Source organism: Alosa pseudoharengus, unplaced genomic scaffold, assembly GCF_046254945.1.
Source record: "Alosa pseudoharengus isolate Yale_2024_CS ecotype anadromous, Long Island Sound unplaced genomic scaffold, YU_APseudo_1.1 YU_APseudo_1.1_scf_11, whole genome shotgun sequence".
Taxonomy (NCBI): Eukaryota; Metazoa; Chordata; class Actinopteri; order Clupeiformes; family Clupeidae; genus Alosa; species Alosa pseudoharengus.
Window position 1 is genome coordinate 3,790 of NW_027468576.1, and position 18,224 is coordinate 22,013.

The 18,224-nt window shown below is 38.9% G+C and overlaps 1 protein-coding gene across 2 annotated transcripts in view; it reads right to left on the bottom strand.

Moving 5' to 3' along the window:
• Positions 1-2,659: 2,659 nt before the first annotated feature.
• Positions 2,660-18,224, bottom strand: part of LOC143116551 (mitotic checkpoint protein BUB3-like) — a 106,220-nt gene continuing 90,655 nt past the window's right edge. Inside the window, exons 6-9 of one of the 2 annotated variants that reach the window (XM_076277732.1) lie at positions 6,460-6,618; positions 5,801-5,978; positions 3,463-3,733; positions 2,660-2,943 (exon numbers count right to left, since the gene is read on the bottom strand). In XM_076277732.1, the coding sequence (XP_076133847.1) occupies positions 3,513-3,733; positions 5,801-5,978; positions 6,460-6,618 (558 nt within the window). In that variant the 3' untranslated portion in view covers positions 2,660-2,943; positions 3,463-3,512. The remainder of the gene's footprint in view (positions 2,944-3,462; positions 3,734-5,800; positions 5,979-6,459; positions 6,619-18,224) is intronic. The other variant, XM_076277733.1, reaches the window with a different exon arrangement.

An 18,224-nucleotide genomic window follows, 5' to 3' on the forward strand; every position in this document is an offset into this window, starting at 1 on the left:
ATATTATTTGGCCAACGCATCCCCTTCAAAAAGACTGTTGTAAACAATAGCTATTTCGGCGTACTTGTTCCTTTTGCCCCTGAAAGATTCAATGTTCACTACATCTCGTTTGTGCGGCTCCTCGTTTTTTCTAAGAGCTTGGTAGCACAGTGATCTCACAACGACACTACCATCTAGGCCTACTACGTTGGAAACTATACAAAAACAACATGCACGTAATAATTTCAAAATAAAATACTGGATTATTCCTTTACACAGCTTTATTGAAGTGCATTTACAAGCTGTTTGGATCTGACGTTAGCCACCTAGCTAGCTGACATCAACATTACCTTCACAAAACATAAACTGTTTATGGAACAATCTTTATCTACAATCCAATTCTGATGGTTTAGTAGAAGTAGGCTACAGGATAATTTTGTTACACTGCTTTATTGAAGTGCATTTACAAGCTGTTGTGTCTTATCTAGTATTATCCATCTAGTTATCTGGTATTAGCCATCTAGCTAGCTGACTGACTTTACCTTCGTATTTATATATAAATTGTTCATGGAAAAATGTATATCCCCGATCCAGTTTGGATCGCTTAATTTTCGTGTGATGTTACACAGTATCTGCCACCTGTGAATATTTGGCAGATGCCGCAAATTCCTTGTAAACTTGTAGATAGCTCCGATAACGTTAGTTTCTCCATTAGACATTGGGTGTGTTCCAAACGGGTAAAGTTGCTGCCTTTTAAGATATCTAACTGGGGAGCAAGGCAGCAAGTGTGGTTCGAAACCGAAAAAACAAATTCTGCTGCCTTTTAAGATATCTTAGAATTCCCAAATAACGGTCATTTTTGAAGGCAGCATCGATGCACACTTCATGCTCCCTCCTACCCATAATCCCTTGCGGCAACGTCTGAAACAGCTGTGAAAGGTAAACAAACATGGCGGATGACATCGGTAATGGCTGCTGAATCTGTTTAAAATGTCATTTGTGTGACCTTATTTTGCTTAGATTTGTAGAAAAGAGATGAAAAATAAACAACTTACTATCTGATTATGCCATTGTTGTAACCATTAATAGCGTCTGGTCTGATATATCTGCCGGCCGTAAAACTAATTTATACCGTTAGCCTGCTAGCTTACGTAAGCTAATTTAGTTTAACGTCAGGCCTTTGCTAACGTCATACCGTAGTGTTAACCAAAGATTCTAGAGTGCTACGCTCATTTTTAAAAGATGCATTTAATCCAAAGTCATGTCTAGTTAGACAGCTCTCTATGTAGGGAGGGAGGCAGTAGGCAGCTGTCTCCCGTTTCGAACACACCCATTGTTAACCCGAAGCGAGTTTACGGCTTATCGATATTCAAAATGGCAGCGTGAAATAGGCGAATAACGCGTTTAACTGACAGCACTAATTTTAAATAAACAATCACTGGATGCTGCTATGGAAACAATAAGTCAATATATTAGAGATATTGTGAGTAATGCAGGAATGGACGTTACAGTAACTAACTAATTACTGAAATTTGAATTGTAATGCGTGAATTACCTCCGTATTGTTTTGCATTGAGGTGCTACTTCAGACTTGAGTACTGCTATGGTAGGCAACGGAAATTCCTTACTGCAGAAATAGTAGATTGATGCTCCTGTCAACAGTATTGGTCTGGGCGTTCTTTTAAAAAAAAATAGGCTAAATGTTTCATTCAAAGCAGTGCTTTCTCGTCTGCCTCCTTCAGTCAAGATAGCCAGACTGCACTCAAATGTCACTATGAAATGCGATTAATCAGCGTTAATTTTTTAACACGTTATTATTTCTGTAATTAATCAATCGAAATGAAAGGACAATTCCGGCGCAAGATGAACCTAGGGGTTAATAACACATGTGTAGATAATGTGTAGACATAGAAAATAGCACCACACTTTGAGGTAAAAGTCACGTGACAGTCCAGCTCACGTTGCACGCCATTCAGCCTATGCATTCAACTCATAGAATGTATGATTCAACCGGTCCAACGTTGCGAACTGTCACATGACCTTTTCCAAGATGGTGCCTGCCTGCATTGCCTGTATATGTGAACGGTACAGTCTTTCTAAACTATATCTTTTAAAATAACCTGTTGTGTACAAAGTTCACAATGCTTTGGTTTACATGTAGGGACACTTATTATGTTACCGTCGAAGTGTGGTGCTATTTTGAGCCTTGTTAGTGGTATAGAAATAGTGATTCTTTTGCATTTATTTGACTGGTTGTTTTTGCAGTGTTTTAATGACAAATCTCACAAGAGGGAAGCTGAAACCAGTTGTTACTGGCACTGGTTCTGACCCATTGGTATCAGAAGTGTGAAGGAAATAACGACACTTTGACAGCTCAAATATCTCATTAAAAAGCTACACCTGGAAGAGTTCATTGCTCACCTAAAGTGGAGAAAGCATGGCCAAAGATTTCTATTCAAAGAGCCTTGATGAGGCAAGCTGAAACTGTATTACAGGGAATACAATGAAGAGGGTCACCGTAGATGTACAGTATGTTTCAGGTAGCTCCTCCACATTGTGCCATGCCAAAATGCTCTTGACATGGCAGCGTCAGTTTTAGGGCGAGTCACAGTCAAGTCAGCAGTTGATCTCAAGACCCCAATCATATTTATGAGTTGTCAAAATACACTGTAAAAGAAAGTTATATTTCATTTGTTTATTTGTTGGAAACCAGGAAACACTCAAGTAAGAGTGATGCCAGGGCAGCATGGAGTCTGAAAATGTACACAAAACACTAAGTAGATATACAAGTCGTCTTTCAAATGGCAAACTATGGGGAATAAAAAGAGAGGAGAGAATAAACATATTCTACAGTATGACAGAGGCAGAAAAAAAGAGTAAAAATAGTGTAAGGGGAAAAACAGGCAAAATTGGGTGACAACAGGTGACCAAGAGATTGGTTATCCATGAGACATTCAAGTTGACCTGCAAACCAAAACAAGAGTGTTTTTTTTTTTTATTAAATCATGTCCACAAATGTTTTTTAGGCATTAAAAAAAACAATAAAAGTTAGAGCAGTATTTTTAAATACCGATTTGACTGTACTCGCAAGCTGGTTGTTTATAAATATGGTTGCAGAAAACGACTAGAAAAGCATGAGGGTCATGTGTGACAGTTCCCAGATAAAATGTTGTATTGTGCTTTTGGGTGCTAAAAGAAAAGAGCAACAGACTCCATTTCTATAGAATACATCTAATCTTTCTGTTTATTTTCAATTATTTGTTAATTTGTTTGTCTATGTCTTGATGTCTGTGTGTACAGTGCTGTGGGTTACACTCTGTGCATAAAAATGTGCTATATAAATAAAGACTTACTTACTTTACTACTACTTCCTACTTATTGTTAGCACACTACAAAAACTGCTTAACTAATAAAATCTAACCAAGTGGTATTAATAATCTATCAAAATCAAAAAAGTGTTTTTTTCTGCAGTATTTTTCTTACCTTAAAGAGTCCACAGGTACTCATGTTTTTTTGTGACCAGATGAAATAACTCACTTTGGCTTGGTCTCAGCGTCTGTGACCTGTCGGATAAAAATGGCATCCTCTGGGTGTGTGATATCACCCTGCTCCTGCATATAAGATGAAGCAATTGCAAGGAGGCTTCCATCAATACTGAAAGCCAAAGATGCAATGCTGGTGGGATAGCGGTGGAACTGGCACAGACGCTTCTTGTTAAAGGGATCCCATATGTTCACAAAGCCATCAGAACCACCTGTCAATGGAAATAAAAGACTTAATAAAAAATCTGGCTGTACAAAAGGGTAAAAATCAAATGCTAATCAACATACGTTAGCAAGTAGGTAAAGCAAGGCAAGTTTATTTATATAGTACATTATATACACTGGGAAATTCAACACTTCAAAACATACAGTTTAAGTCATATAAACTCCCCACAACTTCAATATTTTACAACATAATGAATGGTACTTCGAAAAAGTTTTATTTTAGATAGATTTCTGCTGGGCTATACATCTTAGTGAATGTCTAATAACAGCTCTTAGCAGTCATTGTGAAGAGTGTATCTTGCATGCATATGGTTGATTTCGCCATTTTTATAGTTAGAACATAAGTGTTCCCATTTATATAATGTTTCTACTGCACAATGTTACTTCACTATATTTATACATGGGTTAGGTCACAGCCAGGGGGTCAGGATTTGGAGGGTTAGCTTCAGCCACTTAGCATGGCATTTGGCCGCCGACATTTTTGAAAACATGGCGTTACATGGTTGCAACCTCTAGCACCAGTTTTTACATGCTGATTGGTAGATGCAGTGTTTCCCATACATTGATTTATTTGTGGCGGCCCACCACAATATCAACATTGACCACCACACAATGATTTTCCTGGTTGTACTAAATTGTGCTTAAATCTGGTTAGAATCATAACCGCGCTGCACTAATTTGTTAAAAACTGTTGCATTCGAGTTAATTCTGCAAACCTACCACCACAAATAGAATTCAATTCTGTGGGACACACTGAGATGACAGCTCATGCACGAGTGTAGTGTTGGGCACGAGCGTTCTCGCGCGTCCATGTTGGTTAAGCATATTTCTGGAACTACCTACTTGGATACCTACCTACTTGGATTAAGCTACTGATACTTGACTTAATGCCTACATTGTTTAGGCTGTATTATACCAGACTTTGTGGTAAATAATATAAAAAAGTAAATGTTGTCATATACTATTATTTGTGGGTTGACAAGGTAACTGATTATGACAATACATTTATGCATAGCAATTACCTATATCCAATTATTAGCCTAGGCCTACTCATTTTTTGGTCTATAGCGAAAGGCACATATGAAGCACAGCTGAAGACGCACGGTCACGAGATGTAAGCAGCAACTCCTCTGCAGAATAAATGTCTTTAGGTTTTTTTTATTCAGTCATTCAAACATTACTGGGGTAAGGGTTGCTTTTTTCAGGCTATGTTTTTGATGGTAACCCATTATCAGTCAGTAGTAAAGTAATTAACTGTGTATAACTGTTTTGACGTTGACTATGGCACCACGGTGAAGTTGGTATAAATCCCATTAGGATCATCAAGTGCCCACATGGTCATTTGGGGGTCCAAATATGGGGTTCCAAAAGAGTCACCTCTGCCGGAGAGGGTTTTTGGACCCCCATAAAACCCCCACTAGTGGTACCATACCCTTCAAATTCATTTTGGCAAGAGCAAGGTTCCACACATAACAAATAATCCTGTTTAGAATAAATATAATCATTAGAGAATTCCGGTTTGATATTGACCTAAAGTGTGTTGAAACATGATACCGAGTGTGAACGTATGTCTCATAGCTCATCTCGGCTTGTCCCCTGCACTCAGAAATCTGGTGCTAGTTAGCCGATGCTACCAACAGTTTTTCAAGGGGGGTGCCTCGGGCATCGGCCTAGCCATGCAAATAAATCAATGTTTTACACCATTTACAAGGCTCAAAGTAGCTCCACACTTCATCGGTAGACTTCCGAGGGCCTTGACATTTAAAAAACACTAAGAACTTTGAAAAAGCACTGGTAGTTTATTTACAAGACGATTTATACAGACAGTACCTTCCGGAAATTTACCGTTGGTCGCCATCTTGAATTTAGTCACGATAAGTCGAGCGACGAGTACAAATGAACAGGTATGATAAGGGATACGATTCCAAAAATAATTCCGTGGAAATGCATGGATTCCAGTTGCTGCTACTGGAAGCAACTGGAATCCATGCATTTCCACGGAATTACTGCACAGTACAGTCATAGTAGAAGATAGAACTAATAGGAAAGTGTACCTGTGGCAAAGGTGTTGTGAATACTGTGAAAAGAGATAGCGTTGACAGGGTAGACCTGCTCAATGCCATTCTCCTTCAGACGGTGACATTTAAATGCATATTTCTTCTTCTGCACTTCCAGACTGGGATCCAGATACTCCACAGCCACCCTTCCCTCAATTGAGCTCAAAACATAACCCTGCAGATAGCATAAACCACATACAACTAAACAGTCAGTTATTATTGCCCATTCTAAAAAAAAAATGTTAGAATCTCACACACACACATGTATGTTGAAAAAAGAAAAGAAACAATGGCTCTATTTATATGCATATAATTCACTCATGACTGAATGAAACATAAAAGTAAAAGAAACACAGAAACTTACACTGCAAAAACTGCTTGTGTATTAATTATATATAAAACTGTTATTAAGCTTATATCAAGATCAAACAATGTTGATGGTATTGTTTTCAGTATAAAGAGACTTACCTAGCGCTTTCCTGTAAAACAATACCAAATAGATTGTTTGATCTTAATATAAGATTAATAACACTTGGTTAGATTTTATTTTTTTGCAGTGTACTGTATACATACAGTATTATACTGTGTTATCATTTGCATCATGTCTACATTAAATTTGGTTTAATTTACAAAAACAAGGAAATAACAAGGCAAACCTGTTTGTTTGGAAAAGCACGGATGCAACGAGTCTGATACTTCAGACTAGACTCTCTTCTCTGCTGGACATAACCCATGTTTCTGAGGTCCCATACAAGCACCCTCCTTCCAGCTGTTCCCACAATAAGTCGATCTCCAGCAACTGACAGAGTGTAAACCTTTGGAAGGGGAAATTAATGATAATGTTACCATAATACTTAAAATAATATAGACAAATACCTTCCCAGATCCCATATCTACTATATTTTCCATTTTTGGTATGCCTAGGAACATGATAAAATGCAAAAAGTGCAAGGACATTGCCAAAACCACAAAGGCACACAGAACATTTACTCTCTAAAGACACTATAAATTATATGTACCCCTCTGTTTCATGTGATGTCAGTCTTGATGTTGCTGGTGATGCGCAACGTGAGTGTTACGACCCTGCATTTTGAAAATAGTCACCTGTGGAATCTATTTCCTTTTGAAGAATTATTGCTATTTTTTTCCCTTTCTTTGTTTGGTAATTTTTCTATGAACCCCTCTGCTTGTGTTGTGTTCAAGACACATCATTACATTTATGGTCCATTCTCAACCACTGCCTCTGCTTCATTGGTCACACCCACTTTGATTGAAGGTAACTCCGCTCGGTACCGTGACAGTCAGACAGAAGATGGGCCGGTCTTTAGTTTCTGAATTCTGTCCCTCTCAAGTCACGTTAGGCTAAATGGTGTGATTAGCAACTAGAATTTAAAAAAATTGCCGCCACTGTTAAAAACAAATCTAGCGGAAACACTGTAAAGAATCACTTTATTATTGATAGGGTGGCGCCGGCGACAATAGGCTAGGTTAGTCAATCCAGTGCTTTTTAGAGATCAGTGAAATCAATGAACAGGCACAGCCAGAGGCTCATTCACAAAACATAAACGAACGCAATAGGAGGGGAAGGTGGTCATACTGGCACAAACCTATAACTAGGCTACAGGCAAAACATGGGAGACACGGGTATTTGTATTCTTTAACTTAAGCCTTGTGCACACAATACAATAACAAGACAGAATTTTTGGGTAGGCATTTAAATCTACCCAAGCCTGTTCCTGACACTTGTTAAAAATGCTGTGGTTGGACTAATTAGGCCTTGGAGCAATGGGACTTATGTTGTCAGAAAAATGAGAAATGCTGAGTGCAGGAAAAGTTGAGATTTAAAATAACGTTCACTGTGCTTTCTTTTACGTTTCTTCCTCAATAGCACTATTGCTTTAATTCTTCATTCAGAGCTGATGACAGTCAGTCAGCCTTTGCGTAAAGAAATAGGCCATAGCCTACATTTGAACATTTTGACAACTCTTAGCCTATATGATTACAATGAATTTTGATAAAAAAGATTGGGATAAGATTGATTTATTTACAGACTTATCTCCATTAAAACCTTTAATACATTTGGCTATACAACAAAGAAACTTTAAGCACATCTAAATAAATATACTATGTTAAATACATATATATTAGGGGTGTAAAGATTAACTGATACGTATCGGTATCCGTTTTTAACGTGTAAGATACGGCTACATCGATACGTGAAGCCCCGTATCGGAAAAAAACTGAAATGAACCGGTCGTTATATCGATTTACTTGTTATGAATCGGTGCACAACCTTTTCTGCTCGCTCAGACTCATTTACGTTCCAAGCAGCGCGTTCATCCCACTTCCGGTTTTGAAACTATACGTGGCACGGAATTGTGGGTAATGCAGTTCGTTTTTGGTTACATTCATTGCCCAAAGTTGTCAAATGACCTCATTAACCATACATCTATTGCAACTTAACCATGTGACAACTTGCACTCGGTCGGCTTTTGTTTTTCGAAATCCAGCGCGAAATTAAGCACTTATAGCTTTCCTAAACAGCAACGATAGTCTGTAGAGTAGCCTTACCTTTGATGAAAGGATTTCCTTAATGTTAAATAATAATTTGGCCCTTGCTGCTAAAACGATGCATAAATTATTGGCCAATGATTTTGTTCATATTCACTCAGACTTGTGGCATTTTAGGTTTCTGCATTAGGTCTACTGTTGGAACAAAATAAGCCCAGAGAGTTCATTGATTTGTAGGCCTATTTTATTCTTGTAGGGTAGGCTAGGCCTATATGAGAAAAGGCCAAGAGTGTCTTAAGCACTGATTTATTTTATTTCGGTATTGTCTTACCTCAACAAGGCTACAGCTCCATGAAAACAATCAGATATAACTCTATAAAGTCTATAAAAATTTATTTTTATGTTGTAATTGGCTGCTGTGCTTGACTGAAATGTAGACTATTCTTTTTTCATTTCAATACAGTATATGAAACAAACCTCAGTTTAGATAATTATATTCACACATTTTGTTGCCTAATTGACAACCATGACCATGATAATTGATAATATAAAATGAATGTGCACCTTGAGCAAATTATAAAAATTCTTTCAGAATGCTTTCCATTCTTGAACTGCATCGAATCGCATCGCATCGCATCGCATCGAATCGTACTGAATCGTTTTTTATAAACATGTATCTTTTCTTGTATCGAATCGTGCCCATGTATCTAGATGCGAATCGTATCGTCTTTTACATGAGAGATTCACACCCCTAATATATATCCATGTATTTATCAATATATATCAAAATATGAGTAAATATTCAATATTGGTCACTTTCTTATATTTTCTGCATATACTTAAATATAATCAGCATGGACTTTCATGCAAGATATCCAGTTAAGGTCTTTTGCCTTTTGCAGGGCAGTATAGTTCATACCCATATCAACTTAATGTTAATTTTCTTTTGACCAATATGTTTGTTCTGACTGAAAATTACACGGTCACATGCCAAAAGATTTTAAGGCAATGTGGTAGAAATATGGAATCAAAAAAGAAGTGTTTTCATCTTTTTTTTAAAAAATGTTTATGAAAAAACGGCATGCCCAAAAATCTATTATGGCGCCAAAGTAACGTGCCGATTTTATTAAGGTCAGTGAAGATATTAATCTGTTGGGGAATAGCTGTACCAAAAGCTCCGTTTTGGAGAAATTAAGCTGGAGGCGACGCGGTCATCCTGACGGAAATATCCTTAAAGGATAATTTAGTTAGTTTTAGATAGTTTTGAATCGCCTTAGACTGTTTCAGAGTGGCTGGCAATGGGCATGCACAAACATGTCCTTAAAACAACCCTTAACGTTCGTTTTCAAAACTGTGCAACTCACCGATCTATCTGCAGTCACACAGACAGGGAGGCTACAAGCGTTCTGTTCGCATTGCTGAGTTCATAGTTTGTCATTTGTGACCTCATACATGACTGTACTAAAGTATTAGGTACAGTTGGCACATCATTATGAATTATGATGTATTAAGCATGATCATGACTATTTATTTTTCTGCCAAAAATGTGGTCATTACTGCTCAAATTCTGATTTGAACATAACATTGGAGTTCTCTAAACACATGTCATTATTCACTACTTTAGTTGAGGGGCCACAGACTAGGGCTGCACAATTATGCCCAAAATGATAATCACAATTATTTTGATCAACATTGAGATCACGATTATTTATCACGATTATTAATTAATTTTAGTGACAAAAATATTTTTTCCCTAAACATATTGGACTTGCTATCTGGCTCATCCAAATTCTTCCCTTCACATTTACTCCCCTAAATTACTGCAAATATAGACTTGACTGCAACTTCCAAACAAATTTTTTGTGCATGCTACTTTGTTAGTATTTGGGGAAACGTTAACGGCCCACCGGGAATCCTCCCAACGCTCCCCATTAGCCAGTTAAGCTCTGCTTCTTGTTCCTGAGTTTAATCGCTTAGTCCAGAGGTTTCCAAACTTTTTGACTCAAGGACCACATTGGGTTTTGAAAATTGGCCGGCGGGCCACACACTAATAATAATAATAATAATAATAATAATAATAATAATAACATTTTGTATTATTTAAATGACAACTTAATTTCTTAAGAAATACTGTTAATTTGATGCTGTTTAAATCATTTATAAATGGTGCACTGTCACTTTAAGACTCTTTGCTATGGCTAGTGCTGTGCCTATGGCTGTGCCCTCTTACAGTTTATAATTGCCATCGTGCTCTCTTCCTCTCGTGCACTCAAATACATTCCCAAATTGAGTAGCAGTTAGATCTGCTGCTATGGAGATACTATCTATCTTGATGTAATAAGCTGTTTTGACATTGACATTATAAACGTAGTCTAAGAAGAGTGTAAAGCAGTTTGCAGTAGCCTAAAGTTGACCACAACGTCGTCTATCGCTGGAAAAAAATAGCGAGCAGCCTATGATAAACTAATAAATGCTCGGCGGGCCGGAAGTGCGTGGCGGGCCGCAGTTTGGACACCCCTGGTTTAGTCATTCGTTGATATGTAAACCACTGACGTGTAGGCTACATTTTCATTACTGTTCACTCGTTTTGCATAGGCTGTCTTGAAACGCATATGCATTGTAGGTTGCACATGTAGCTTATAAAATACATGAATAAATTAACGAATCCCGTCGTTAGCTCAACACTTATTATAGGCTATATTGGAGGAAGCAAACAAAGACTAAAAGTTAACGTGATAAAAAAGGCATGTGTGGTTTACGTCATGTGATGTGTTTCACGGTATGAGTTGAGAGCCCTGCTTTGCTTATGTTTTGGTTAACTTCACTTGCCTGAAATCCGAAATATTTTCGAACAACGGATGATCCGTTTCGGGGGACAAGCTCTTGGCCTTCTGCTGCGCCAAACATACCACACATTAGATTTTTGATCGTCGTTTTTTGTATAATCTAAATAGCCTACTAATAGTTAACATAATGCTATTAGTCCACAGTGCATCCAAACTGAGCAGTGCATCAGGCTGAGCAGTGCAGGGAGCAGCTGTCATTGAAAGGCTGCATGCAGGCACATGGTCAGACAAGTTTAAGGAGCGCTTGATTTGTTTTGTAGTGTAGGATTGCCAGGTTGGTTCTATGGATAGAGCACGCATTTTTAATATCGCTCGATCACTCAAATTTGATCGTGGGAAGCCAAAATCGTGATCGTGATTAAAATTCGATTAATTGTGCAGCCCTACCACAGACATGATGAATGCATGAGAAATTAACCTAAAATTCATGTAATCATGATGATCATGCTTAAGAAATCATAATGATATACCCATCACACCTAATGCTTTAGTTGATGTGTTGTTCATACATGAGGTTAGGGCTGGGCGATATGGCTGAAAACTGTATCACAATATAAGCATTTCATATCAGTTGATATCGATAATTATTGATTTTTAAAAAAAAAATCTTTTTCAGATAAGGACCAGAAGAAAAAAAAGTCCAATTTAAACACTTTTATTTTAAACTTAACCTTCCTCTGATTTTAATCACCTCAGTTATCAATCAAAGCAAACAGGGAAAAGAAATAGCAACACAATCTTTTCGGTCGCTTAGCAACGGGGACGCTGGCTGCAAGCCGTCTGACCTGTTTTTATTCGGATTTTTTAATATTTTACTATTTTATTCCTGATTATTTTTCTTCAATTATTGTAGATTCGTTAATTTAGCTGTACAGTTATAGATAGCCTTTTTTATTTAAACGGTTTATCTTGTTTTTCCACACTTTTATTGCGTTTTATGAAGTCTGCCTCTAGTCCGAGTTCTACCTGCGCTGTTTTTTCGCCTGGTGTTCAGCTGTTTTTTCCCCCCCTGCCGATTGCCATCAGCAAGGCCTTCACTGCTATTGGACTTGCTGTCTGCTTGTGTGGTGGAAGCTGTGCTGGATTCGAGCTTGCTAGTGTCTCTCCTTTTCTATCCTGAATACGCTGGGTTCATATAGTTGGTTGACTGTCCAGCTGCTGGTTTAGTCGGTTGACTGACCAGCCGGAGATTGGGGCTTCATGCTAGCTAGGTGATTAAATTGCACACTTTGGACTGGCTGATGCATCAAGCCGTGTCGGAGTTTGTGTTTTGGCTATGGGGGGCTTTCAGTACACACCCCTTGAACTTCGACAGTTCGCCTCCACCGACACCATCAACATCGAGGTGCTCCACCTTTGCCGGGCAGCGGGGATCCTCCGGCGGAAACGCTACTTGCACAGAGGCGCAGGTCGCTCTATCATCCGTGCGACAGACGAAAGCATCCCTCCATCATCTCCATGGGATTTCTTGCCTAATCAACTCGGTTTTCCAGAGCAGTCCGCTCCCGCAAACAACTCAGTGTCAGTGGAGAATCTACAGCGACCAACAACGCAGCGAGAATCTGTCTCTCACATCTTGGACAACTTTGATGGAGCTGCTGAGAATGTCACATCACCATGTCAGACTGCGCCTGAACCGCCGCAAGACCTTCATCCGAAGGTAAAAGTTCTCACAGCTGGTTCACCGCAGGAAGTTCTGCAGCATGCGCAAGACCCTCCTCCCGTCAAATTTGCGTTATTGAACGCCTAATCTATTTGTAACAAGACTTTCATTTTAAACGACCGCTTCACGTCTCATCACCTGGACTTTTTGTTTATAACGGAGTCTTGGCTCAGCGGTAACGACGTCATTCCACTTGGAGAACTCTGCCCTCCTCACTGCAGCTTCATGAATTCCCCTAGGGCAGGGGTGGGCAAACTGCGGCCCGCGGGCCAGATCCGGCCCGCCAAGCACTTTCATCCGGCCCGCCGAGCATTTCATTTAGTTATCAGGCTGCTCGCTATTTTTTTCCTGGGATAGAGACGACGTTAGCTTTACTGCAAACTGCTTTTCACTCTCCTTAGATAACGTTTACAATGTCAATGTCAAAACATCATGTTAAATAGTTTTACATGATGTTATCTCTAAGTTAACTCTTAGTTATCTCCTTTGCAGCAGATCTAACGTGAACATTATGCAATCCATTTAATTGGGAACGCGTCTGCACTCACGAGAGGGAGAGAGAGCCGCAGGTTCCAGCTGGCTTGTGATTGTTGATAATTGATATCTCCTTCTTATAAGAAAGTTTTAAAAGGAAATCATGAAGGCAACAGTAGTTCCCACTACTGACCATTTAAAAACTGTGAGAGGGCCCAGCCGTAGGTAGCACTAGCCATAGCGGAGCAGGCAGAAGATCAATGAGAAATAAACGTGAATTAAAGCGACTGTCTTAAAGCGACAGTGCACAATTTATACATTTGTTAAACAGCATAAAATTAGCAGTATTTTAAAAACAAATTAGCAGTATTTTAAAACAAATACTTTTCATACTAAATTATAGGCTATAAAAAAATTTATTTTTTTACGCGTGTGTCGTGGGGGGTTGTGCGGCCCGCCGGCCAATTTTCAAAACCCAATGTGGCCCTTGAGCCAAAAAGTTTGCCCACCCCTGCCCTAGGGCTACTGGTCATGGAGGTGGTCTGGTCACTGTTTATAATAACAACTTTAAATGTAGAATTGTACAAATTGATATGTTCTCCACTTTTCAGGTACAGCTTGTAAAGATAAATGCCACCCTCCTCTGTGCATTAGTTTACCGACCACCAAAAATTAAGCTTAATTGTAATTTCATTCAAGAATTTGCTGATCTACTATCTTTTATGGCCTCTCGCTCTGACAATTTCATGATTTTAGGGGATTTTAACATTCACATCTGTTGCCCATCAAAACCTTTGGTTAAGGACTTTTTATGCCTTGTGGACTCTTTCAATCTTGTGCAATCTGTTACATCAGAAAGGCCACACATTAGACCTAGTATTGTCTTATGGTTTCAATGTTTCCAACTTAGAAATTATGGATGTTGGGGTCTCTGATCATTTTTTGATTTTATTTGAATCTATTTTGTTTTGTATCCCTGTATCTCCCCCTAAGTCCTATTCCTTTGCCCGTTCTATTAATTCCACCACAGCCACAACATTCTCTAATACTTTCATCCTCTCTCACTCACCTACTATCTCTGTTGCTATTTCCACCTGCTCTGACATTGAAGAATTAGTCACTCTCTTTAATGCACACTGTCTTGAGACCTTAGACTGTGTTGCCCCACTAAAACAAAAGCGTGTCAAAACTATCACCACTCCATGGTTAAATGCCACGACCCGTTCTGTCAGAAAATCTTGCAGGAAAGCAGAGCGCAAATGGAAAAAAGAGAAGCTTCAGGTCTTCTATGACCTTTTCAGAGATTCTCTAAAGACCTACCAAAACTCTGTTAAGGCAGCAAAGGTTGAGTATTATGCTCAGCTTATCAACAAAAATGCTCATAGGCCTAAAGTTTTATTTAATACCATTAACTCTATTATAAATCCTGCCTCTGCGTCATCTACTCTTGCCCCTTCAACAGAAATCTGTGAGAAGTTTCTCAACTTCATCAATAAAATTGACAAAATAAAATCTCAAATCTCACCTCCAGATTCGGATCCCTCAGTGATAGAACTTTCACCTAGCTGCCTCCAACAGTTTCAGGCTATATCTTCCTCCCAGCTTTCTGAGGTGGTCTCCCATATGAAATCTACATCCTGCCACTTACATGTTTTACCTGCACGCCTTTTTAAAGAAGTTTTTACCATCATCTGCCCTCTTGTATTGGCCATAATTAATCACTCACTAACCAATGGAGTGGTCCCCTCAGGTTTTAAACGTGCAATTGTGCAACCTTTACTTAAAAAAACCTAACCTTGAGCCCAGTGACCTGAAGAATTATAGGCCTATTTCTAAATTACCTTTTCTGTCAAAGATACTAGAAAAGGTTGTCCTCTCTCAGGTTTCTTCTTATCTGAGTGAGTTCAATATATGTGATAAATTCCAATCAGGTTTTAGATCTCTGCACAGCACTGAATCGGCCTTGCTTAAAGTCCAAAACGACATTCTCTTAGCAGTTGATTCTGGATCTTGTGCCCTCTTGGTGCTTCTTGATCCGAGTGCAGCATTTGACACCATTGACCATAACATCCTATTAAAACGCTTGGAGGATGAAGTTGGTCTCCAGGGTTCTGTTTTGCAATGGTTCTCTTCTTATCTTAGTGATAGATCATTTTCAGTTAGTTTAGGCAAATTCTCCTCTTCCTCTGCCCTTATAAAATGTGGTGTTCCTCAGGGTTCCATTTTGGGCCCTCTTTTATTCTCTCTTTATATGCTACCCCTTGGCTCAATTTTTAAAAAGTATAACATTCAGTATCACTGCTATGCAGATGACACTCAGTTTTACCTGCCTGTTAACACTAATGGCATTTGTTCTTTGGAGAATATTTTTAACTGTCTCAGTGACATCAAATGCTGGATGGCAAGAAATTTTCTTCAACTGAACGAAAGTAAAACTGATATAATTATTTTTGGCCCTCCAAGCGATGTTTCTATCTTGAAAAATGCACTAGGACCTCTCTCTGCAAACTGCCACAGTGAAGTAAAGAATCTTGGGGTTTTCTTTGACTCCTCTTTAAATTTTCATAAGCAAGTAAATAGTGTGGTCAAAGGCAGCTTTTTCCAGTTAAGAACCATTGCAAAACTGAAGCCCTTTTTGTCCTTCTCCGATCTTGAAACTCTTATACATGCTTTCATAACATCTAGACTAGATTATTGTAATTCCTTATATGCAGGCCTGACCCACTCCACTCTCAACAGACTTCAGCTAGTTCAAAATGCAGCAGCTAGATTATTAAGTGGCTCTAAGAAACGTGAGCATATAACTCCTGTGTTGGCTGTTACCTGTGGAGCACAGAGTTAAGTTTAAAATTTTACTTTTTGTCTTCAAAGCCCTCAGTGGTTTGGCACCTAGTTACATAGGTGACCTACTAATTCCTTACAGCACTCCAAGATCACTTAGGTCTTCATCTCAGAATCTTCTCTATATCCCCAAAACACGCCTTAAAACTAAGGGTGATAGAGCCTTCCCTGTTGTTGCCCCCCAACTCTGGAATAGTCTACCTGTACATATTAAGTCCTCTCCAACCATTGACTGCTTTAAGTCTAACTTAAAGACTTTCATTTTCTCCCAAGCTTTTAATCTACCTTAATACCCCCCCCCCCACACACACACACACTCTTTATTCTTTATTTTATTTTTGACCAATTAGTTTATTATTTCAATTATTTATTTATTTTCCCCCCATGTTATGTGATTATTGTTGTTGTACCATTGTCATTGTTTTATGTTTGTTTGTAAGCACTTTGGTTCAACTCAGTTGTTTTTAAATGTGCTATAGAAATAAAGTTGACTTGACTTGACAATCATGAAAAACACTCAAATAAATAAGACTGAATGAAAAGCAGCACTGGTTAAAGCCTGGAAATATTGTAAACAAAGTAGCTTGATTTGCTAGTTTATCATAGTCTACTGGTCAGGCTGTTCAATTTACCCACGTGTGTAAGTTTCAAATGAATACTTTTTCTCCTTGGAATAGGCCCGTTTGAGTCTTGGAAAATACTTTTCCATTTACATCGGGATTGAGATGATTAGAATTTAGCAGTCAATTTGAATGCAACAGTTTTGAACAAATTCGTGCAGCGTGCTAATGCTAACCAGATTTAATAGCAATATAGCCAGTCGTCTTGCACGATTGTGAATGTTTGGATGTGCATGCTGAGGAGGGGTGCGCCTGTTGAGACGGGGAGAGAGAGAGAGAGAGAGAGAGTGCACAGGGCAAGGACTCGAGTCTGTTCTATCGCCTACTCTGATAGAGTTGCACATACTAGCTACAATGCAAGATATATTTAGCCTGTTTATTTATGGACAACGTAAGGCGGGAGGTGTGTGCTGCTTTTAATTATCGAATGTTCTATCGAATGTATTTTTCATTGATATCGATTACATGTCTATTGCGATATATATCTCTATCGTTTTATCGCCCAGCCCTACATGAGGTCATCATGAATGAGAGTATATTAATTCATGTCAATCCCTGATGATTCATAGGATATTAAGGAATGAGGTAATGCATAAAATCATGAATTAATTCATGATAATTCATGTACCTTTACCATAAAGTGTTACCCATATTTCTTCATAACCTTTTTGTTAGTAAAATGATTGAATGTCCTGTGAATTAATAGCTAGATGAATAACTTTATAACTAGTGCAAGTTCAAGTTACTTTATTTGTACCCATAGGTAGATTTTTGTTTGCAGTATAGAGTGCTTCAAGAGAATTTGGCAGAACAGGAGCACAGAGGATGCCATCTTTACGGCAATTCCCTCCGCCCTGTCCCTCCTAGACAATAGCAACACCTATGTAAGAATGCTGTTCATTGACTTCAGTTCAGCATTCAACACCATTATCCCCTCCAAATTGATCACCAAACTCAGTGAAATGGGCATCAATACCTCCCTCTGAAACTAGATTCTGGACTTCCTAACCAACAGACCGCAGTCTGTTAGATTAGATAACCTCACCCACTCAACCTTCACCCTGAACACCGGCGTGTGCTGAGCCCTCCTTTACTCCCTCTTCACCTACAACTGCATATCTGTACATGGCTCTAACACCATTGTCAAGTTTGCAGACAACACTACGGTGATTGCTCTCATCAGCAACAATAATGAGACAGCCTGCAGGGAGGAGGTCCAGCACCTAACATCGCGGAGCACCGACAACAACCTGGCTCTCAACACCAAGAGGACCAAAGACCTCATTGTGGACTTCAGGAAGTCAAAAGCTAGCACACAAAGCCTCATCCTCATCAACAGGACTGAGGTGGAGCATGTCACCAGTTCATGTTTCTGGGTGTCCACATCTCTGTGGACCTCTCTTGGACCCTCAACACCTCTACCTTGATCAAGACGGCTCACCAGCAGCTCTTCTTTCTGAGGAAAT